Raw genomic sequence first — 23977 nt, 5'->3', positions numbered from 1 at the left:
GTCAGTAGAGTATGTGACTCTTGTGACTCTTGATCTCAGGGCTATAAGTTCAAGCACCATGTTTGGTGTAGATTACTTAAAAATTTTTAAATAAATAAATAAATATATTTCATTATATTCAAGATATTTGCATATGCCTTTGAAATCTGTTGCTAACAGGGTTAATGTACATTTTGTAAATATTAATTGCCTACTAGGTGATTAGGTACTATGCATTTGGAAAAGAAAAATCTTGGAGTAAGCCTGTTAAAGTGGGAAAAACTGAGTAACCCACTATCTTGACATTCTCAGACTGGGGGAAAGGGAGTGGTAATTTCTGACATAAAAAGCAGGGATCTTCATACCCAAAGCCGAAAAATACACCCAGATGGTCTTCTTCAAAATCCCCATCTACCACAGGTACAGAATTACATGGCGGATCACCACTCACCTTGTGCTACTGTTGACATGACCACGGATGGTGTGGAAGATACCACAGCTGTCACCGCAACTGTACTGGGAATAGGTGACGGTGCAGAACTGCTGCTGCCACTGCTGCTACTACTGACCAGGGAGGACTGTGAAGCAGTTATAACCACTGGTGGCTTCTGGGTTGTGGAAGCAATGACTGATGTTGGTACAAGCTTAGTGACTGCTGCATAGTTATGGGATTTGGAGAGAATGTTGGGCACGAAGGTTGAACTTGGTGATGTGGTCACTATAATAACCTAAGGAAGGAAAAATAAGTTATTTTCATGAACCCACTACACTACTAATGTATCTAGACTCAGGTACATATAATCCAAAAATAGCTTAAGAAATATGAAGAAACAATTCATCAAAGAGAAATACACAACTAAAAATATGCGTAAGCTTTCCTTTACTAGTAATCATCAGAATTGTTTAAAAGAAACAACTTTTACCAACCAAATATTTTTTAAAAACAATGTTCAATGCTGTATAAGATACACTGAAATAAGCATTTCAATATACTGCTTAGGGAGTATAATGGGCACAATCTTTCTAGAAAGTAATTTGGATAATCATTCATTTATAAATATTTGTTGAGCATCTACTATGTGCCAGGCATGGTTCTAGATGCTGGGGATAGTGGAATGAACAAAGCAGACAAAGTTCATACTTCCATGGAGCTAAATTCTAATAGGTGGGGAGGGAAACAATAAACAAATTAGAAAAGTAAATATATGTCACATAGAGATAAATGGAAGAGACAATAAAGCAGGGTAGGAAATAAAGAATATTGGGAGTACTGTGTTATTTTTTTATATAGTATTCAATGAAAATCTTTCTGATAAGGTAACATTTGAGCAGAAACTAGAAGCAGGGGTGTGAACCATATTGCCACCTTGAGGAAGTGCATCCAATGGCACAGAGAGCAGCAAATAAAAAGGCCCTCAGGCAGAAGCAAGCTTGGTATCTTCAATAAACTTCAAGGACCTAATAAATGGGATCGGAATTTAGGAAATAGTATTAGGAGACAGAATCGGGGAAGTAATGGGGGACTAGATGATATAAGATCATGTTGATACTATATACCCTTGATATGATATGATGAAAATGGCACTTTATCAATGTGGTCTTCCTTTTAAAAACCCCAAACCTAGTTTAATCATGAGAAAAACATCAGACAAATTCCAATAGTGGAGCAGCCTACAAAATATCTGACCAGTATTCTTTAAAACTGCCAAACACAAGAGAAGTCTTGAGAAACTTTCACAGCCAAGAGGAACCTAAGAAAACATGACAAGTAAATGTAATGTGGTATCCCAGAACAGAGAAAGACAATGGGTAAAGAAATCTGAATAAGCCACAGACTTTACTTAATCTTAATGCATCAATACTAGTTCATTAATTACAGCAAAGTACCATAGTAATATAAAATGTTAAGAACAGTGGAAACTGAGTGTAGGGTATATGAGAACTTTCTGTACTATCTTCTCAATTTTTCTGTAAATCTAAAACTATTCTAAAAAGTATTTTTTAAAAAGCATCACTCTGTCTGCTAGATGAAAAGTACAGTAGGGCAGAGGTAGTAAAAACAGGGAGACAAATTAGGATGCTCCTGGAATAAAGCAAGCAGAAATGATCGTGTTCAAAGTGTTTATAGCAGAAGTGGTGAAAAGTAAACAGATTCTGAATATACTTAAAGGTAAAACCAACAGGATTTGCTCATAGCTTGATACAGGGAAGGGAGGGGAAAAAAGAAGCAGGAAAGAGACTTCAAAGTTAGCCTGTATGGCTAGAAAAGTGTAGAAGATATAGGGAGGCAAAGAATTTCAAATGAGAAAGAACAGGACAGAGCAAAGGACCTACAGTTGGAATCAGCCTGATGTATTTAAAAACAGAAAGCAAGCTGGTGTAGCAAAAAGCATATAGAGCAAGGAGGGGCTGGCAAAGTAAGGAGAGGCCAGATCATATTTATAAGCCAGAGTAAAGGATTTAAATTTTATACTAAGTGCAATAGGAAGCCATAGGAGGATTTTAAGTGGGGAAACAACAAAATTTGATTTATATTTTAAAAGATCATTCTAGCTGCTATGTGGTGAGTGGCAAGAATGGGAGCAGTGAGACTAGTAAAGAAACTATTGCAGTAGAGCAGGCAAGAAATGATAGAGGCTGCTTGGACTGGGGTGTTAGTAGTAGAAATAAAGAGAAGTGATCACATGCAGATTCTTTTAAGAGGTAGAGTCAATAGGACTTGTTGATGTAGGGAAATGGTAGGCCTAAGGAAAATAACATAATCAAGATGAACACCTAGAGCTAATGTGCATTGGATAAATTTAGATCTCCCCAAAATTCTATGACATAGACACAATTATTATCCCCATTTTACAGCTGAGAACACAAAAATCATTTACAAACCTATAGTATCAGTTTTATTCCAGGTGGGTATAATGGTGGTATGGTGATACCCAAAACAGAGCAGAATTTCTTTTTCTTCTTTCACCAAAATTACCTCTACCTATCTAGGGCAGAAAATTGTTTTGAAAAATCCAAAGAAATTAAGGGAGAAATTCTCTTTCATTTTCACATTAGTCCTAAAGAAGGCCTGATGTTAAATCAGTTGGTCAAAATTTACTGATTATGTCCAGACTCAGTACCAACATCTCAAGGATGACTATATCATCATTATTTTGACTATATCATCATTATTATATATTTGCAGTGTCATGGAGAATTATAAGATGTAACTACATATCCACTACTTTAAGCAGTTTGTTAATTATTTGACGAGTCAAGAGAGATATCTAAGTCTTGACCAGCAAACATCTATATAGAGTTGACCAGCATACTTCTAGATAGACTCGATCAGCAAATACCTATATAGCATTATTACAAAAACAATCATAAGCCGTCATATAAACTGAGAAGTAGCAGATCAATATGGTAAAAAGACCAGAAGTTTAAGAGTCGAACCTGAGCTTAATTCTGCTTGGGCCACTGACAAATGGCAGGCCCCTGGACAGGTTAAAATCTCTAGACTCCAATTTTCATCTATAAAATAGGGATAATAATACCTACCTTCCAAATCACTACAAGGATTGAATGAGATGATGATGTGAAGCATCTAACATAGTGCTAGGCACATAGCAGGTGGTCAATATTTGGCAGTCAACAAACAGTAGTTATTAGATTACTATTACTATTCAGTAAAGGTGTTATAGATCAATTCAATCTGGAAATATATTTTATGTATTCTTTTTTTGTTTCATTAAAAAATGTTATATATCTTTTTCCCAAATTCTGATACCCCTGAGAATCCAAAGAACTCATAGCTACTACCACAGTCAAACCAATTATAGTGATAATGGCAATTAGGTTTCACATTTGCCAATTTTGAACTCATAGTAGCAGCTTCCTGGAGCAGTATTTATAAGGACTCTGTGACACAGATAAGGATTCACCAAGGCTTGGCAGGAAAGTATGCCACAGTCAATTAACAATGTCTGTCATGGGCAAGAGAAGGGGAAGCATTCACACTTGTGTCAATTATTTCCAATATTAAAACTAGAGTATCCATGTAGGCTTCTAACATTAAGACAAAATTTCAGCAAAATAAATCTAGAAGTCTTTAAGAGCATGTTTTAGGCTATAGATACAAATGATAAGATTTCAGTCTGCACGTTGATTTCTGATCTGAAAAGGGGTTATCCAAAATTAGAGATCCACCTTAAAGAAAATTTACTTGTACTTTAAAGTTATGAATTACAACAGGGGAAATAAAGGTATTTTGAAACCAAGTGAACCAAACAGTGTTTATTCAGGCCATAATTCAAATTACTGACCTTCTAGCACTCACAAAAACTCCTTAAGAGTGCTGGGACTTGCACCCTAAGGATAAAATGAAAAATATCAATCAAGCACGTGAAAGCATAAAGCTGTATTTTGTTGCTTTGTTCATATAAGTGCTGTACCAATGTTATACTTAAAATGAAGGCACCACATTAACATAGGTGGAAATTTGTCTACCCTGAAAATATATGACCTATTTGAATTTGAATCAAGTCCATAAATTCATAAATAATTATACTTAATGTAAATGTAAAAGTCATTTACCTAAAATAATTCCTAAGTTGACTTACATAGGATTTGTGAGAAATCCAAGGTGAATGCAATAAGGAAAACACCCTTACAGAGATTTCAAAGAAGTCCAATTACCCAGCAGAAGGAAAACAAAAAACAAACAAAAAATCCCAAAGAATATCTATTAGTGCTACCATACTCAGCTTGTCCAAGAAGTAACAAAACCAATGGCATTGGGTACACATGAAATAAAGGAGTATAGTTTTGCCTCTGGAACATAGTAGATACTCAGTAAATATTTGTGGAATGAATGAGTCTTATTTCTAATTTAATTTGTTTTAAATGTTAATTTTTTCTGTACAGTAGGACAAATCTAAGGTTCTGAGCTTGGAATCTCCTGGTGTGGTTCATATGACCTTGGAGACAAATATGCCCTCTTATAAGCATCATATGTCTGACAACCTCGACTATCCATTCTCAATTGGCAATTCCGAAGAAAAAATAAAAATAAAGATATGATAAAGTCATTGAATCAAAACAAAACAAAAAATGCCAACTTCACTTACAGGTGAACCTTCGATCTTTTACAAGTATTTTTATATATGTATACCAAAGAAGATTCTAAAGTTAATAATGTTAGGTGACATTTACTAAGCATTCATCATATGCACTATGTTAAGTACTCTCCATGAATCATCTCATGTAATTATCCTGATAACTCTGGGAAGTAAGTACTATGATCTTTGTTTTATAAGGAAACTGAGGCTCAAGAGAAGTGTCAGAGTCAGAACTGGAATCAGATCTATTTATTCATTTTTTTCATTCATTCATTCAACAAACATTAATTAACACCTTCTATGTGTCATGAACTATTCTAAATACTAGGGAATACAGTGATGAATAAGATAAAGTCTTTACCCTCAGCAACATATATACTCTACAGGAGAAACAGGAAATGAATAAATATATAATATGATGTTAACCAGTTATAAGTATAATAAATAAAAATAAAACGAGTAAGGGAAGAAAAAGACATGGATGGGAGATGGGTGCTCTTTTAGCTATAACTTTGCTACACTATTTCTCAAATACCAAATTAAAAGAGTAGATGAGAAGGGGGAAGACAGAAGAATTACAGATAAATAAGTCCCAGCAAAAAAAAAGGCAGTAAAAAATTACAGTAAGTAGACTTATAAACTCAAAGAGTATAGCAGGCTGGTAACACTTAATATAGGGCTAGTCTAGAAAGCAATAACGATATCATAATATTATATGACAAGTGATATTCAGAAGGGTTACCTTGGAGTCATCAAGTACAGATGCAAAAATCATGTTCAGTGTAACATTTAAAAAGTCATCAAAAATAGTTAATTTCTATATATTAAGGAGTAAGCTTCAGTTAACTGATGAATTCATTTTGGAAGAGCTCATTCTCAACAGTGCAAATAAATAAAACACCGTCTTACATAAAATACCAGCAAGGAAAGGGAGCTAACATTTTTTTGAGTATATACCTATTGCTGTACTTTAAAATACCCAGTCTCATTTAATCCTCACAGTAACTTTTTAAGATTCGCATTATTCTCATCTCACTGATGGGAAAACAGATTTAGAGAGACTAATTTATCTCAGGTCATACTGGAAGAGCCAGGGTTCCAACCCAGGCCTCTTTGACTACAAATATTCTTGCTTGATTTTAACACGATACCATAATGCTTCATCCTAAAACTGAAAATAGAATTATATTCCACAGATCACCTCATTATCACTTACGATTTACTAAGAAAATAATTTCTCATGTATTATGTAATGACATCTTTCCAGGAGACTCAAGGAGGTTCTTTAAATGAACGTTATTGTGTATCTGAGGGTTCAAAGGTGGGAAAGATCACCGGCTAAAGATAAGAAGGTACCTCCAATCCTTCCCCCAAATCCCTCTAAAATGACATGAAGGGATTTTTTTTTTAAAGGGGAAGAGGCATGTAAACCCCTAAGGTCAAAATGAAAAGAAGGTAACAGCTGTAAAGTTTTGTAAACTAGAAAACAGATAAGAAGTAATCAATCAAGCATAGCCTCAGAAGTGGAAACCAGAGAACCCCAGAAAGACTCAGGAATTGAGAGCTCGAGATATGTCTTAAGTGGGAGTAAAGGTGGCACTAGAGAGAGGAAAATTAGTTGAAAATCTATTTAAGCAGCATTTATATCTACAGCTATCCTCCCCCACCCTAAAGGAAGACTAGGAATTTATTCTCTTGAGGGAGAGGTTGAATCCAAGGGAATTTGCTAACACTGGGCCGAGGGAGCTGAGTGCTGTGCTACAGAGGGGTTAAGTGAAGTATATACTGAATGGTGAGACTATCCAGCCTGTTCTCTCCATTTATTCCCCAAATACTGGCAGACTGGCTAAATACTCTAAGCAGGAGACTGGAAAATTCTTCTCTGAGGAAATCTGACCAGTCCATGATAAAGCCCTAATGAGATGGTAACTGATAGAGGTAAAGGGGTAGTGGGTTTTTCTCAACGAAACAGCCCAGCTAGGTCAACCTACAATGAAAGTCACCAGCCAACATGCCCCACTCTACACATACAGCTTTCTGTCAGCTTTTAGTGCCCATATTCAAATATAAGCAGCCAGCCAGCCAGCATTCAAGAAAACTAAAATGAAACAGATCAAAACAAATAGATAAAAGGAACTTACAGGTAGGAGAGAAAACATGAAAGAATAAAACATCAAAAAAAGTCATGAATATCATCAGAATATAGTGATTTTATGAAAGAACAGGATGCTGTTTTTTTTTTTTAAAAAAAAAAGGGGAACTTTCAGAGATCAAGAAAGAATTACCCGAAATTTAAAGTATGATAGCAAAAATGACAAATCCAGAAAAGTAGTGAAGGATAACATGAAAGGATAGAGAAAATAATACTTACAGAGCATTTACTATGTGCTAGGCTCTATTCTAACAGTTTTATATTTATTATCTCATTTATTTATACCCCAAAACCTTATAGATTGTTTTCCATTTTTCAAATGAGAAAACTTAATTCCAGAATTTAGGTTCCCCAAAGTCACGAAACTAATAAGTTGCAAAAACTGAGATTCAAATTCAGAAGTCTAGTTCCAAAAACCCAGGCTTTTAACCACTGTATTACAGCAGAAAGAAAAAGCAAACAAATGGAAAATGGGAGTGAGAAAAGACAAGCAAAAGGATCAATCCAGGCGGTTCAACATCCTAAATAGTTGATCCAAAAAGAGAGAACAGAGAAAAATCTAGGAAATAATTCAAGAAATTTCCTAGAACTGAAGGACATGAGTGTCTAGAGTGAAAGGGACCACTGAGTGTGCACCAATGGATAAAATAAAGACCCACACCAAGAAAAATTACCTTGAAATTTCAGAACTCTGAAAGTTACCAAGAGTTTTCAAAGAGAAAAGGAGGAAATTAAAATGGCATTGGGCTTCTCAAAAGCAATACTGAAGGCAACAGCCAATGGAGCAATATCTTCAAAATTCTCAGGGAAAATTACATCCAACCTAAAAAATACTTTACCTAAACCATCAAGAAAGTGGGAGAGTAAAATAAAGGCATTTTCAGTCCACTACACAAGGTATCAAAAAATTCACCTTCCATCCACACCTACATCAAGAAGCTACCAGAGGATGTTCCAGCAAATGAGTAAATAAATGAAAGAGGAATACCAGCATGCTGGTGAAGGGAGACCCCAGAAATACAAGTGTGCAACAAGCCTAGGGTGCCAACAGCATCCATATTAGTGTGGAAAGTTAGAGGGTTCTAATAACATACAACTGACAGAATATTGATGATTTGAACATACTGAGAAAAGTTTAGGAAAGAACTAATGATAGCATACAAAAAATAAAAAAAGAAGGCAACAGTAATTATTCACTTAATCATATCCTTCCTGTCTTCTATAAAACACCCACTTCTGACAACTTTGTTACTCTGGCAAAGTAAAAACTGAGTTCCTAAAGGTAAAGTTATCCATATATAGGTCAAAAAAAATTTTATATTTTAGTTTTTTCCCAAATGGCATTACAATAATAAAATAGAACAAAAGTCTTAGAAGTATGAGATCTGCTGGCTGCGTGACATTAGGCAAGTCATTTGGCATCTCTGAGCCTCATCTACAAAAAGTGAATTAATAATACCTATCCCAAGGGTGACAGGTATTATTCTGTGCAGAATTAAAGTAAGAGACCTGATCATTCCCAGCATAATGCCAAGCACATAGTAAGCACTCAGTGCATGTTTGTTAAATCTGAATCATATTGACTGAAAGAAATGGAAACAGCAATCGGCAGAGACTCCCTCCTTCACATACCTTCTGTGTTGTTGTGTTTGTCGTCTGTGTTGATGGTTTGGTGAAGGTTATTTTCACAGGAGACATGTGGGGTGGTAAGGAGTTGGCAATGCTCTGCATGATGTTGCTCATCTTGGGACTGCCACTCACAGGCACAGTGATCGTCTTTGAGACCGGAACAACAGCCTTTGGAACTTCCTTTAGGACAACGGGGGAGGAGCTAGAAGAATTTGTTCGCCTTCGTTTTCTGGGTTTTTCATCTTCATCTGAACAGCTAACACCTGAAAGGCAATGACAGTTTTGTTGTATTTATCACAATCTAACCCTGCATTTTATACTTCATTTTAAATCTTTGTGTCATCAGCCACCCTTGACCTCTCCCTTTGCCTCATGCCCAATCAAACAGTAAGTCCTATCAATCCTCCCTCAGAAGTTTTCTCTGAATGCCTTTCCTCCTTTCTTTAACCCTGTGGCTATGTCAGGCCTTCTTATCTCCTGCCTGTATTTTAGCAACCTCCTAAAAGATGTCCATGCTTCGAATCACTCCACTTCTACCCTCCATCCTACTGCCAGTTACAGAATCTCATACCTAATTATGTCAATGCCTTGCCTTAAATCCTTAAGTAGTTTTTATCTCCCTACAAGATGAGGCACTTAAATCATTACTACATCATTCAAGGTTCTACAGCTTTCCAAGAACACAATACAGCTGACCTTCAAACACAAGTTTGAACTGCGCAGGTCCACTAATATGTGTATTTTTTTTGATAAATACAGTATATTACTATAAATGTTTCTCTTTCCTCTTATGATTTTCTTAGTAACATTTTCTTTTTTCTAGCTTACTTTATTGTACGAATACAGTATATAATACATATACAAAATATGTGTTAGTCGTCTGCTTATGTTATCAGCAAGACTTCTGGTCCACTATAGACTATTAGTAGTTAAGTTTTTGGGGAGTCAAGTTATATGCAGATTTTCGACTGCACAGGGAGTTAGCAACCCTAAGCCCCACATTGCTCAAGGGTCAACTATACCCTACTCTACCCAACCCTGTGCACCCTTATAATCCCAGTACACTGAAGTGCTCACGATTCCCCAAAGCCAGCTTAACATATTCTATACAACCAGAGTCTCCAAACACTATTGTTCTTTGGGGAATACTACCTACCAACAATGAACTCTTCATCATCCTGCAAACCATCTCCTCAGTGAAGCTCTCCTTACTCCTCTAAGCAAAACTAATCCACATCTCTGAGCTTAAGCACTTTGTATATTCTCTTCTGTATCACTTACCCCATGGCAATGTGGCTGCTGGTCTGCACATCTCCCATTATTAAGGGGCTCCCAGAGGGCGATGACTAAGACTTATTGGTTTGTTTCCCCAGTACAGTGCCTTGCACATATGAAGCTAGATTAATGAATGATTATATCTCAAACTAATGTTGCCTGTGTGACTTCTGAGAATAAAGCAATAAACTTCCTATTATTTTATTTTATTATTTTTTTTTTTTAAAGATTTTATTTATTTATTTGAGACAGAGAGAATGAGAGAGAGAGAGCACATGAGAGGGGAGAGGGTCAGAGGGAGAAGCAGGCTCCTTGCTGAGCGGGGAGCCCGATGTGGGACTCGATCCAGGGACTCCAGGATCATGACCTGAGCCGAAGGCAGTCGCTTAACCAACTGAGCCACCCAGGCGCCCCAAAACAATCTTTTTTTTTTTTTTTAAAGATTTTATTTATGTATTTGACAGAGAGAGAGACAGTGAGAGAGGGAACACAAGAAGGGGGAGTGGGAGAGGGAGAAGCAGGCTTCCCGATGAGCAGGGAGCCCAATGCGGGGCTCGATCCCAGGACCCTGGGATCATGACCTGAGCGGAAGGCAGACGCTTAACGACTGAGCCACCCAGGCGCCCTTAAACTTCCTATTATTTTAAACTACATTTTATGTTTAAAGGTTTCCTCGGGTTTGGGATTCACTTTCAGTGTTTTAAAAAATTATCAAAAAAAAAAAAGGGGGCGCCTGGGTGGCTCAGATGGTTGAGCGTCTGCCTTCGGCTCGGGTCGTGATCCTGGGGTCCTGGGATCGAGCCCCGCATCGGGCTCCCTGCTTGGCGGGGAGCCTGCTTCTCCCTCACTCTCCTATTGTTCCCCCAGCTTGTGCTCTCTTGCTCTCTCTGTCAAATAAATAAATAAGATCTTAAAAAAAAAAAAAAATAGATCGCGGGGCGCCTGACTGGCTCAGACAGAAGAACACACGACTCTCAATCTTAGGGTCATGAGTTCAAGCCCCATGTTGGGTGTTGAGATTACTAAAAGAAAAAAAAAAGAATTTAAAAAAATAGATCTCTTACAGTCACCTTGGCTAAATCTACAGAAATCACTTGATCTTAGCCAAAAGGCCGAGAAGTGATTAAATCTACAGAAATCAGATATGAACTTAATAGTTCCAGATTCTTAGTTTTTTCTTTATGAACTAAAGCCTCAACTATTTTTGTAGACTTTTTTTTTAAATCAAGTGAGAAACATAAATCTTTCCAACATTCATAGGAAATCTCTACAAAGCAGACAAAAAAAAAGTATACAGCATGACTCATGGAATTAATAAAATATAACTCCTTATACCACCTTCAGTTTTTAGACTTTAATTTAAATAAGGCTGACAATGACCTAAAATCATTCCTAAAACAGCAAACTCTACCTCTAAAAGTTACAAAGAAATCAAGTTTATAACTATATTGAGAAAAATGAAAATCAAGTACTAATAATCTCCAGCTGATAACAAAAGCAAAACAATATTGACATAACAGACACTAATACCAAAAAATGACCTGGACATTAAACTGTTTCACAGGATAGAATCAAGGGGCTAAAAACTGCAAATAAACTTCAAAAGCTTATAGTTAACTAGAAATATAAAAGATGGACTCTCTAGATATATCACTGAAAGTAACAGTTGGATGATATACTATATAAATAATTTTTTAAAAAACATTAAAAATTACACTTATAGGAGTAAACACTGCATACATCACATAAGCACATTTCTTCAGTTTCCATTCACATTTCTAGTCCATGACAATCAAAACAAGTGAATACTTGGAAGATAGCACTGTTCAAGGCAGATTTCCCACAGAGAACAAAAAAGAAGTAATTTCTCAACCCCCAGAACTGATTAAAAAGCAATATATACCCAGTCACGTGTAAAGAAAGGAATTTACAACCTTCAAAAACTAACCACTGCTAATAGCCAGTGGACCGATGATTTAATCCAGGAAGGCAGATCTAATCAGAGCCTATGTTGCAGCATTTAGCCAAGATGGCCCTGATAACACTGAGAATATCACTTACTTTTGACATAAACAGTACTTCCACTTGGCAAGACAACTACATTGGAGGCAGGACTGGCAGGTCTTGGAGACTTAACCGTTGCTATGCTGCCACTTGGAACAGGGGTAGAGGTTGGGGTTGACGTGGTACTTGTGTAGGAATAGCAAACCACTACTGAAGGAACGATAAAAAAGTTTGCTGTTAACTTTCACCAAAACTGTCCACGCGTATACATAAAAATAATTTTTTTACTGCAGGCCAATTTTAACATTTTCATGTGATCAGAAGTTAGAGGCCATTACTAGGTCCATTAAGTTAAAAGGTATTAATAACCCTTCCAGAAAATCATCACTTCACTGGGTTTTTCTCAAGTATTTAACAGCTGGTCTACAGGTGACATTGCCAATGGAGAAGAGCACAATTACAAAGAAATCAAGTTTAAAACTACACAAAGAAAAATAAAAATAATTTTTCATTCATGGCAGGAGTTAGACAAAAGGCACGTACTTGTATTCCCTTTTAATACTGATAGCAGCACCAATGATGGAGTGATGCCTAATTTTTCCCTAACCATGGCAATTTCCAACTTGGCTACTGGGGGGGGGAACCACAGCAAGGTTACTTTATTATAAAACAACTTACTAGTCACTTGCCATCCAAGCAGTGCAACAATAACTCAACTAAAGTAATGACAACATTATATGTCAATTTCTTGAATAACAACAAGAAGCAAGAATAGTTCATAATGCACCATTTACTGAGTACCATGCACTATGCTAAATGCTTTCCATATATTAGAACTAACTCTCACAGCACCACATCCTCCTTTTAAAGATGAGGAACCTAGGGTTCACAGAAGCTAAGAGTTGCTGGAGGTCACATAGCTAGGAAATGGCTAACTAGGACTCAAACACAGATTTGGCTATTGGCAATCCTATATTCTTTTCCCTCTACCAGATAGTTGGTGGACAGAAAAGGTAAAAGTGGGAAGAAAAGAAAGATACCTCTCCTACAACAAAGAAAACAGGAACTGAGTGGAGGCCAAATTTGTACATTGGTACCTGTCTCTCTCTAAATATAGCTTCCTTCAGCCTAAAACAGAGCCTGGCATGCATAAAGAGCGTCTCATTCTGCTCCGCGACCCACTGATAATCAAGAAATGACAATTCCCCAAAGTAATCTGACAACTTCATTATTTTCAGGGTTATTTTCAAGCAACACCAAACTAAGCTACTAGAATCAACCCAAATATGCACTCTCAAATTTAACATTACTCTTGGCAGCCTCAAGAGAATTCAAGAATTTTTAAAGCACGTGTCAATTACTAGATTAAATAACAGTAAGAAAGCCTTCTCTTCTGCCAGGTAATCCCTAATGGATTCAGAACACTGACTAGAACAGAGAAGCACCATATACCATAGATTCCAGAAGATAAAACAGAGTTTTATTGTCTAATCAGTTAGGCATCTTTCTCCTGCAGGTAAATGACTTCCATCATTTATTTTCCATGTCACCCATTAAGGCCTTTTATCCACTTCTAACAAGATACACTGATATCAAAAATTCACTCCAAGAAAGCTTTTTCCAATTTTGTGATTAACAGAACTCACACTTTGAAAAGGGAGATTTGGTTTCGGCTGAGACTAAAAACTTGGCAGTTTCTAGTTTCAAAATAAGAGTTGCTCACTGTGTTTTGTAACCTTCATACACTGGGATTAAAACAGATGAAACAGATGAAAACAGGACACCTTTCCTTGAAGAATCTGAGAAAAGTCGTCTCTACACACAGAAGTGGTTTTCTACTCACCTTCCTTGCTTCCTGTTTCTGCAGGCACTGGAAGAGATGCATTGTGCTGGATAGCTGCATTGGCAACAGCGTTAGCTGTTACAGTGAAGGCAGTTTGGGGAACCAACCGGGGCATCAGTGGAACCAAGCGACGACCCTCAATGGACCATTCTGAAGAGCTATTAGGTCCAGACATACTAAACAAAAAAGAAAATGCTGCTACAAGGGTTCTCAATCACTAAAAATGAGTCAACTATTTTCTCAAACAAATAAAACTTTTTAAATTATAAAAAGTATCCTGAGTGAATAGGAGAGGCTTTATTTTAAGCAAGCAAAATGAAAATTATGAGTAATTATCAGAATTTAAGGGATTTCACAAACACTTAAGTTCTTACACATTTTATTCTATAATATAAATCTTATAATTAACACAACTGAAACTATGAAAAATTTTCCTATGCCTTCTAAATATTGACATTATTTTCATTAGTTTAAATCTGGCATTGCTAATGAAAACTAGTACATCTACTAACTTTTAGAACTTAATTTTGTAATTCAACTAAAAAGGTAAAAAGTACTCGTAATTTTTAAATTAGATTTTCTTTAATAATTGAGGATAGAATTCACTGAACCTTTGCAAAAATGATCTAACTGCCTGCATGGCCAGAGGTTCTAAGGCTTTCAAACAAGGGAAACTGAGGCAGTAAACGAGGGAGACTAAGTATGGAGGGAGAGAAGAGGGTTGTATATATCACTGCATGTGTCACTGATGATGTGTTCCATTAGTATCCTTCCTGTTAAAAAATAGACTAGGTCTGAGGTCACTGGAAGAAACCTGCCACTACTACTTTAATTTTACTTATATCACTCTTCATTCTAAGAAATATTTGAGGCCATGGAACTATCCCCCTAAGCAGACACTATTCTGTTTCTCTATCTAAACCTGAGTAAATATTATCCCAGGAATCCAACTGAAATATGGTTGAAATATGAAAAGACAATTTTGTCACTTCTCTTGATTTGGCTCCACAAAAGGCAGTTACATCACTTCTCCTGATGATTAGTGTCAAGGTTTAAAATTTACCCAGAATCAATTAATCAATCTTTTTACTAAATCAGAAATATTTCTGCACCTTTTCCAAACTGAAGATTCTATAACCAAATCTAGGGCTTAAGACTCGAAATGTCCACTGATTCTTCATATTTAGATAGCATACACAAAAGCCCTTGTTAGTGGATAATGGAATAATGATGATGATGATGATGGTGATGGTAGTTAACATCAACTAAACACTTTTTCTATGTCAGGCACTGTTTTAAACATTTTCTATGTATTAACTCATAATTCTCTCAATAATCCTATGAAATTGGTAATATTATTATCTCCATTTTGTGGATAGAGAAACTGAGTCATTGAGAGGTTAAATAACTTCCCTAAGGTCACACAGCCACTAAATGTTTCCTTCAACAAGCATACATCATACTACTGACATGTGCCACACCATAAGTAGAAAGTATAAAACTTTTCAAAAGGGTTTTATGTCTAATATTTGCCTTTGATTTATACTAATTGGGCACCGTTGTCTAATTACTACCAACTTTCACTGAATGGAACAAATAAATTACTTTACAACTTGAGAAGGATTTACATTCAGTTCAGAAAGGAATTTCTAGGAGCTGATGAATCTAGTTGGGTTACTATGAGAAATTTGCAAACTGTTTAACCAGTCCTACCTAAAACAAGGGAAAGAAGAGTTCCTAAAACCCCAATTAACTTCATAAATTTGTTATCACATCATCTCCAATTTGACACTAGTTCTGAAACAGAGAATGGTATAAACAAGAAAAGAGAAACAGAAGTGGGCTACGGCTAATTGTCAAAGGAAAAAATTCTAAAAGCTATTTAGCGTTTTCTTGGCTTACTCCTACTTTGCTATCATTTTATTAGAACATCACCAGTAAATTTGCTAGGTGATTGTTTACACACAAATAAAGTGATGTCTACACTTACCTGGTGCATTGTTTAAATGGTGGCAGAAATTATGGAAGATCAATAATTTGAAACACATGAATATTTGCTATTGAAAAGACAGAATTTGCAGTGCAAAAGATACAACTGCAACTTTTAAAAAGATCTGTAAATCTTCCAAATTTCTACTCATGCAAACATGCTCAAACTTTTTTTAAGTGAGTGAAAAATTATGTTAGAATTAGATCAAAAATTCCTATTTGCTTAGTAATGAAGGTGTAAATATGCATTAGTTGCACAAATCATCTAAACTGAATTTTACAGATTTTTGTAAACATCTTACTCCAGGGCTTCCCTGGAGTACCTAAGTTTCAATGTAAGGATCGCTTCTCTATTTAGATTAAAGATGGCAAGGGAGGGTAGAAACCTTGCTCCAGCCCCTTTCCTGAGAAATCTAACATGATACTAATTAAACTACCTTGGCCCTCACATCCTTTGGTATGCAGGGCACCGGAAAAAAAATCTTTACCCTCACATAGAAACTCACACAGTATCTTATAAATATCTGGCTTATGGGGAAGGAGTTTAAGAGAACAGTAATTCCAGATAGCCACTTTCTTTGAATACTAGAGACAATGCTGGCAAGAGTGGCACAATTAAAAACTCTGAAGCCCCTTGACATTCCAGGCTTTAATATTATAATATTCTGACATGTTTCAAAACTGAATTCGAGTATCAAACTTAATAAATGGTCTGGTGCCAAATAATAAACATGTGTTCTGCTTCAGGCCATAAGCAAGGCTTTTCTTTGATCCCAGACACCCTGCTCCTTTTGTTTCCAGCTCCTTTGTGCTCAATCTTCTCGGCTTTCTCTTCACCTTTCAACCACATTCCTTCAGGCCTAAGCTGCGATTTTGAGTGGGGGAGGGAAGGGAGAGGAGAAAGGGAATGCAGTCAGTTCAGATGCATTCCTCCTTGGCTCCAGTTGCTTTTTTCAGGCTCAGAGTATGAAGCCATCCTATAGATAATCTTTGGATTTAGGTTCTGTTGCTACTTCTGAGGGAAACAGGGCAGAGGAGATGTAGAGAATAAGGGATCTATGCCTTCCTCACCATTCCACACTCACCGACCCCTGGGCTCAACAAGTAAAATACGACACCTAGTCAAACTAAAACCACAGCATAAAATATTAAAACAAGAGTATAGAAAGACCTAAGAAGCTTTTAAAATTATATGCTGAAGTAAACTCTTCAGAAAATTAAACTCATGTATTAAAGAAATCAGAAAGGAGAGAAAAAAGGAAACACAGGCAGATAGAAGCCAACTCTCAATTATCCATGCTAATAGAGAGAGGAGGGAAAGGGAGAGGTCAAACAGATTAAAGAAATCCACATATTATCCAAAAATACTTTGGCAAATACTTGTAAATTCTTCCACCAAGCCATTTCCAGGAAAACTAACAAGCAGTAAAATGACTAATTAAAATTTTCACCTCCTCTCCCTTCCCACCCTCTGACTAGAGGTACTCCCAAGCAGCAAAATGGCTAAAGGGTGGGCAATATTAGGAGGGGGAGGAGGGGAAGAGAAGGAAAAGCAGAGGGCACGGTTAATTCATAAATGGGAATATGTGCCCCTGAATAATTGAGAGCTTCAATTTTGAAATAATACAAGAAAAAGCCTGAAATAATAATAACCTATTTGCATACCTGTAACTTGGTCTTTCACCCAAATATAAGGATAAATTCATTCTTTAAAGGGGAAAAAAGGAAAAGGAGACTAAATAAATGTTATCCTTTAAGTATGAAACTGATGCATCAACTTACAACTAATTGACCCACAATATTTTTCCAATGCTTTTAAGGTACTAACTTTGTCTCTAAGTGCCTCTGAATGTAAGCTATTGTTTACTACTTTATTATCTAGCACATAAGTTTCCTATTACCATCTCAAATTAGAATCTAGGTTCAGTTATTATTTTTAGAGCATCCCAATTCAAAAGTTTAGAGCAAATTAAAGAAGGAACACATTAATATTTGAATGTTTCAACCATGTTGGCCTGACAACTAAATACTTAATGTCTCTAGTGGAAAAATTCCAAACTTCTACAGTGCATACATACCTACCATTGAAAAATCTCAAAATCCAGATACCTAAACTTTCAAACTACGCAGCTAAAAAGGTAGCACCCCATTTTATAAGTTAAGTAAAATGAGGAATAGCAAAGCACAACATGAAGCTAATGGATCTACAAGGTCAATTCAAATACTGCCAGTTGGTTTAAACACACTATTTATCACACTATGGAAATGCACTGAATTTTTTCCTTTAGTTTTATTTCACATTAAAACATAAAAATAAAAAATAAATGAGTAATACTGTAATATATCTTATTTTTAATGAAATGCTCCTGTCATCTTGCATTAACATTTAAGGATAATTTCTGTTCCTTTCTATTCTTCAGGAGGCACTATCTCCATTCGTATTCTACTAATGTTTGATCCCTGCCCTTAGTCCTCCACCACCCTCCACCCCATCTGTCACACAGTTATAATGATCTGAAAACAATTTGATAAGAATCCTTTATAATTTTATTTTGTTGGCTTTTTTAAAGTAAATTAAGATATATTCATATTTCTTAAAAGCAGAATATATATTCTTACAATCTTTTTTCTGAATCTCAAAATACATGAAATATTAGTCAGGTAGAAAGAAAATTTATAATGCCTATTTATAAAGCAATATATATACCACATACCATTACAAAGAACCTCTAAGGGGTGTCAAATTAGGGGAGCATACCACTTTATTACTGAACTTTGCTTTAAGTAAGTGAATCATCTGCTAAACTGTGGTGGCCTTTTATGCAGAGATCACATTGTAACTGGATTTGACCTGAGTACTTAAAGCTTGCCTAACCAAATGCAAAAACATAACCAACTGAATAAACAGTTAATACCTCTATGGTCAGGATCCCTGAGCACAGAAATATTACTATTAAGATAAAAGACTCAGGAATCTGCTATACAATAGGAAGACTGTTTCAAAATTATGTTATACTACGTCATAAAAAAATCAGGGGTTGTATGACTAATGGCTTACTTATGTGCAATTGTTGTTAACCGTTCATCGTTTACTGCTCTCCGAACTTCAGCACGGTGGCGCTCTGTTGAGATGCTATGAAAAAAAATAGCCATTATAGAACTCTGCCAAGCAGGCAGCTCTTTTCTATACTTTTATTCATGTTTAAGTCAACATTTTGCTTGGGGAAGAGAGGGGACAAGATTGATTTGTGAAAAGATATAGACGGGGCCTAAAATATATCTTCAGATGCTTTCATTAAAATCATAGAAAAGGGTTCATAGTGATTCTGTGTAACTGCAGAGAGAATTAGTTGCAAATTAAAAATCACAGGAAGACAAATCAGCTTGATATCAAGTCATTACTTCCAAAACTCAGAAACGTCAGACCATGTTCAAGATTAGCAGAGGTTCCTGTTATCTAAATGTGCAAACAGCCACTGAATGACCCCTAATCGTGGTTACTAAGAGGATTTTGGCACCTAGAAGAAAGTCTTCTAAAGTCTTTTTTTTTTTCTAAAAAAATAAAAAATAAAGTCCTTTCTAAAGCTTAAGAGTCTATAATTTTATGTTCAGTGAATTTAATAAAGAAACAAAAGTGGCAAGATAATCTGTTTCTTGTGGCTATATGCTATGAAATTTGACACCAGGACATTACTCCCTTATTTCTCAACATTTCAGCTATATGTCTTCTACATTACACTATATTACCATTACAGTAAAAATGTGCTTATATTGATCCTGATTAAATACATATAAAGTTAATACTAAACAACTGAAAAAAGGCTACACCCATTCCATTCGTAAATATTCAATAAAATGAGTAACCACTCTTCAGATTGTAATCTTTACTGCTTAAGCTAAATCTATATCATGGACTAAAATACGTAAGGGGCTGGAAAGAAGATTTATGAGGAAATAGAAACAACAAACAAAAAATATATAAGTTGTTAAATATGAAGACAATAAGATTAAGGATTTGACTTAATAATATCCCTGTATTAATGTCAACCAAATACAGGAAAAGACTCTTCCCTATTTTCATTTAAAAAAAAAGAATAGGACAAAATGGTTTTATATATAGAAAGGAAACTTCAGTTAAAACAGAATATTTTCTGAGAAAGCTCAAGATGTCAGAATGGATCAAGACAAGGTATCAAAGAATTCCATTCAGTAGAATTTTTAATGGCTTCAAGGCCACTCTAGCAGGACACTGAGGGGGTAAACTATCCACAGGGCTATGACTATATAAAAACCACTTATTTCTATAAATTAAAACAACAACTTCCTAGTATCTCCTTCTCCCCTCCCAACAAACGCCACGGGCCACTCCAAGTCTTCAGATCTTGTTGCTACCAACTCTTCTTTCCTTCACCCATGTCAAAAATACTTCCCCTTCCCAGGTGCCCCAAACCTAAAATAACCTGCCTTAAACCCTTTCTGATTACAGAATAAATGATAAATTACATAACTTTCTGCAACAAAGCACACAACTGGGATGAGATATCTAAGCACCAACAACTGGAAAACCTCTGTCTTCAACTTGAGAATGAAAAGTATTAAAACTCCTCAAAATGAAATTTCTAGAGTCATATCTCACAAACTTTTATAATTTACCTAAGAACTTTTGAGAGTTCTCCGAGAAGATCTTTCTTTTCCTTGGTGAGATCCCCCTGTGCCCGAAGTGCACTGATAACTCCAGCATATGCCTCCAATTCTAGAAGAAGAAAATTATTTTATCAAGATAGGCCTTCAATATTTTAATACTGTGGCTATATATAGTGAAACTACAGGGCAAAAAAACCTAGAAATCAATAAAAAAAATCAATACACAAAATTTTAGAAGTTCCTCTGAAAAATTTTATCTAAGAGCATTGATTAAAATGTAGCTTTCATAATTGTATATCTTTTTATTATTGCCTCACAGAAGTCATGTGTACAAAGTGTTTAGGTAGAAAAATCTAATGGTAAATATTTTATCTCACACATTATCAATGAAGAACATTTAACTCAGATGCTACCAACAACTGGGAACAGGCTCCAAGTGATACAAGGCTGATAAGAGAAATTTTTAGCTTTACTGACAGGTACCTACCATCACCAATCCTTGAAATAATTCCTTAGCCCTGCCTTGAATCAAACTACATTCTCCTGGGGTTGAGAATACCATGAGTACTGCACAATAGAAAAACTCCTAGAACAAGAGTCAAATGACCAGATTCTGGCTCCAGCACTCCCACTTACTAGTTGTGTGACCTTGGGCAAGTTCTTTCTCACCCTTGAGCCTCAATTTCTTTATCTAGAAGAGACATCTAAGGTATCTTCCAGATCTAAGATCCTCTGCATCTACCATGGAAATGACTGAGACCGGTTAGGAAACATGAGTTGCTCTTATAGCAACCAGGATATAATATACTGAACCCTAGTGCCAGACAGTTTCATTTCACTATCTTTCCACAGCAACAACCATTATGAAATGAAACTGTCAGTCTCCAATACTGGTTAAAATATAAAAGCAAAAAGTCCTCACTGGCTCCCAATGAACCATGCCTGCCTCCCAGCGCACTCCTTGGGAACTGTACTACTTTTGTATAGTCCCTTCCCACACTGACTCTGGGCTTGGCATGTGACTTGCTTTGGCCAGTGGAACATGAACATACATGATACAAACAGAAGCTCACTACCATTTGCCTCCAGGGCCTTGCTCTCTTGGAACCTTGAGATAACCAAGCTGTGAAGAAGCCCAGGATGAAAGGCCACATGGAGAGAGGCCCAGCCATCTGAGCTAAGCCCAGTAAACCAACTAAGCTACTAGCGGAATACAGCCACATGAGAGAGCTCAGGCAAAACCAGCAACCACAGAATCAAAAAAATAAATTAAATAAAATAGTTGTTTTAAGCCATTAACACTATGAGACAGGCATATCTAAACAAAACAGAATGATGGGAAATAAGTGTCCAAACTACAGTTATCTTCTTAGTCAATTCAAGTTGCTACTAGTATTTGGTATATCCCAAGGCCTGACACACAAATAATGAAGGTATACATATCTGCATCCTAGGTACTACACCAATAATAAACTAGTAGCCTTGTTTAGTTCTTGTTATTCACAGTTCTGAGAATATAAAAAAAAAAGAGTGAGCTGACTATATTAAACAGAAATATCTGATCCATGGGGCGCCTGGGTGGCTCAGTCAGTTGGGCGTCTGCCTTCGGCTCAGGTTGTGATCGCAGAGTCCTGGGATCGAGGCCCCATTATCGCATCCCTGCATCGCACAGGGCTCCCTGCTCAATAGGGAGTCTTGCTTCTCCCTTTCCCTCTGCTCCTCCTCCCTGCTCGCTAGAAAGAAATGCCTGATCCAAATGAATTATCCCATGTGTAAACATCTTGCATATTCAATCTATGCTGAATACTATGTAGATGTTTCATGGGGTCTCTCTGGAAGGAGAAAGCTTTCCTGCTCTGAATAGTAAAGGAAATACTTAGTACCATGAAACATATATTTCAGCTTTTATCAGGCCCCAAAGTAGAGTTCAGAAAGGCACTGGGGATAACCAACTAAGAAATCACTATACTAAAAGTTTATGCCTCATTTATGGAATATTTTATTCAATAGATCAGTATTGAGTCCTATTATATATACCAGATAGTATGTTAAATCCTGCCTTCTAGGAGTTTACTCTAGAATAAAGCTACAGTGAAACAAGTCATCAGACAATGATGATACAGTTTATAATACAGTGGTAAAAGCAAAGAGAAGAAACACATCATCCAGTCTAGAAGCATAAGCTTTAATCAGAAAGAGAAGTGTGCTCTAAGCAAGCAGGAGGAAAAAAAACACAAATATGCAAAAGGAATACAGTAAAAGAGCAAATAATGTCTCATATAGACATCAAACTTCCAGTAACAGTCGGTGACTATTTTCGGAGTTTTACTTTAGGGAAAGTAAAAATATGTATTTGGATATGTCACTAACTCAAACCAAACTTAACTGCACATTACTACTACTACTACAAGGTACCATGGAGAATATTTATATGAATAAAACAAAGTCCCTATCCTCAGGTATTTAAATTCCAAGAAGAGACGCATATACAGGAATAAAGAAGGATAAAAATGGAAAAGTAGTTTGGGGCCAGACTAAGCCTCTAATTTCAGGCTAAAAAGTTCTTATTTGATAGAGGACTCAGTAGTTGACTGAATGTGGAAAGAACAGCAGAGGAAAGGAACCAGATTTTGTAGTTTGCAAGATATTTAGAAGGGCAATACCATAAAAAGAAATGGAGAGGTCAGAGAGAGGAAATGGTACGAGGAAAAAGAAAAAGAAGTTCACTTTTGGCCTATGCAATTTATGGTGATCAAGATACTACTTCAAAAAGATTGAAATTAACCAAAGAAATGCGGCAAAGGTTTTTGACATTTCAAGTCTCATTCCAAGTCTAACTAAAAAGTCATGGACAAAAGTAAGAGGTGGTAACCTCACACAAAACTGGGACTCAGACCACAGTTATCATAGTCACACAATCCGAGGCACTTCCTCCATTCTCCAGAAATTCACTCACAGTAAAGAACCTTTACTGGCTTCCCAACCTCCTTGACATTTGATTTCCATTTTGATGGGTATCCTCAGATCCTGACAAATATCAAACTTAGCTGAATTTCTGGTATTTTTGGTGCCGTTCTATTGTAGTGTTCACTCTAATGGCACATAAATATAATAAAAGATACATGCAAACACCACGGAAAACAAAAAGATTTCCCAAACCACTCTATAAAGTCCTCAACATTCCATTTAAACAAATCAGCCATTCAATTATAATATAGTCTGTGAAGCCCCATGTTGGAATGGTTTTTAAAAAATAAGGCAGGGGAAAGGCAGGATAGAAGGAGGGAAGCATTTATCCATCACTGGTATGTTCAGTATATTATTAAAAAAATTCTCGACCCGAGTTTTTATATTTAAGTA

The 23977-nt window shown here is 36.2% G+C and overlaps 1 protein-coding gene across 11 annotated transcripts in view; it reads right to left on the bottom strand.

The window, feature by feature from the left end:
- The window catches only part of EMSY (EMSY transcriptional repressor, BRCA2 interacting), a 100276-nt gene that overhangs the window by 72340 nt on the left and 3959 nt on the right, over positions 1-23977 (bottom strand). For 5 of the 11 annotated variants that reach the window (XM_036082839.2, XM_036082842.2, XM_036082845.2 and 2 more), the window contains exons 3-9: positions 20627-20726; positions 19032-19106; positions 17639-17680; positions 13985-14160; positions 12199-12351; positions 8866-9125; positions 431-707 (exon numbers count right to left, since the gene is read on the bottom strand). In XM_036082839.2, the coding sequence (XP_035938732.1) occupies positions 431-707; positions 8866-9125; positions 12199-12351; positions 13985-14160; positions 17639-17680; positions 19032-19106; positions 20627-20726 (1083 nt within the window). The remainder of the gene's footprint in view (positions 1-430; positions 708-8865; positions 9126-12198; positions 12352-13984; positions 14161-17638; positions 17681-19031; positions 19107-20626; positions 20727-23977) is intronic. The other 6 variants (XM_036082844.2, XM_036082846.2, XM_036082840.2 and 3 more) reach the window with 5 other exon arrangements.

The sequence above is a fragment of the Halichoerus grypus genome, chromosome 11 (genome assembly GCF_964656455.1).
Source record: "Halichoerus grypus chromosome 11, mHalGry1.hap1.1, whole genome shotgun sequence".
Lineage (NCBI taxonomy): Eukaryota > Metazoa > Chordata > Mammalia > Carnivora > Phocidae > Halichoerus > Halichoerus grypus.
This window is presented reverse-complemented; position numbering and strand designations above follow the sequence as displayed.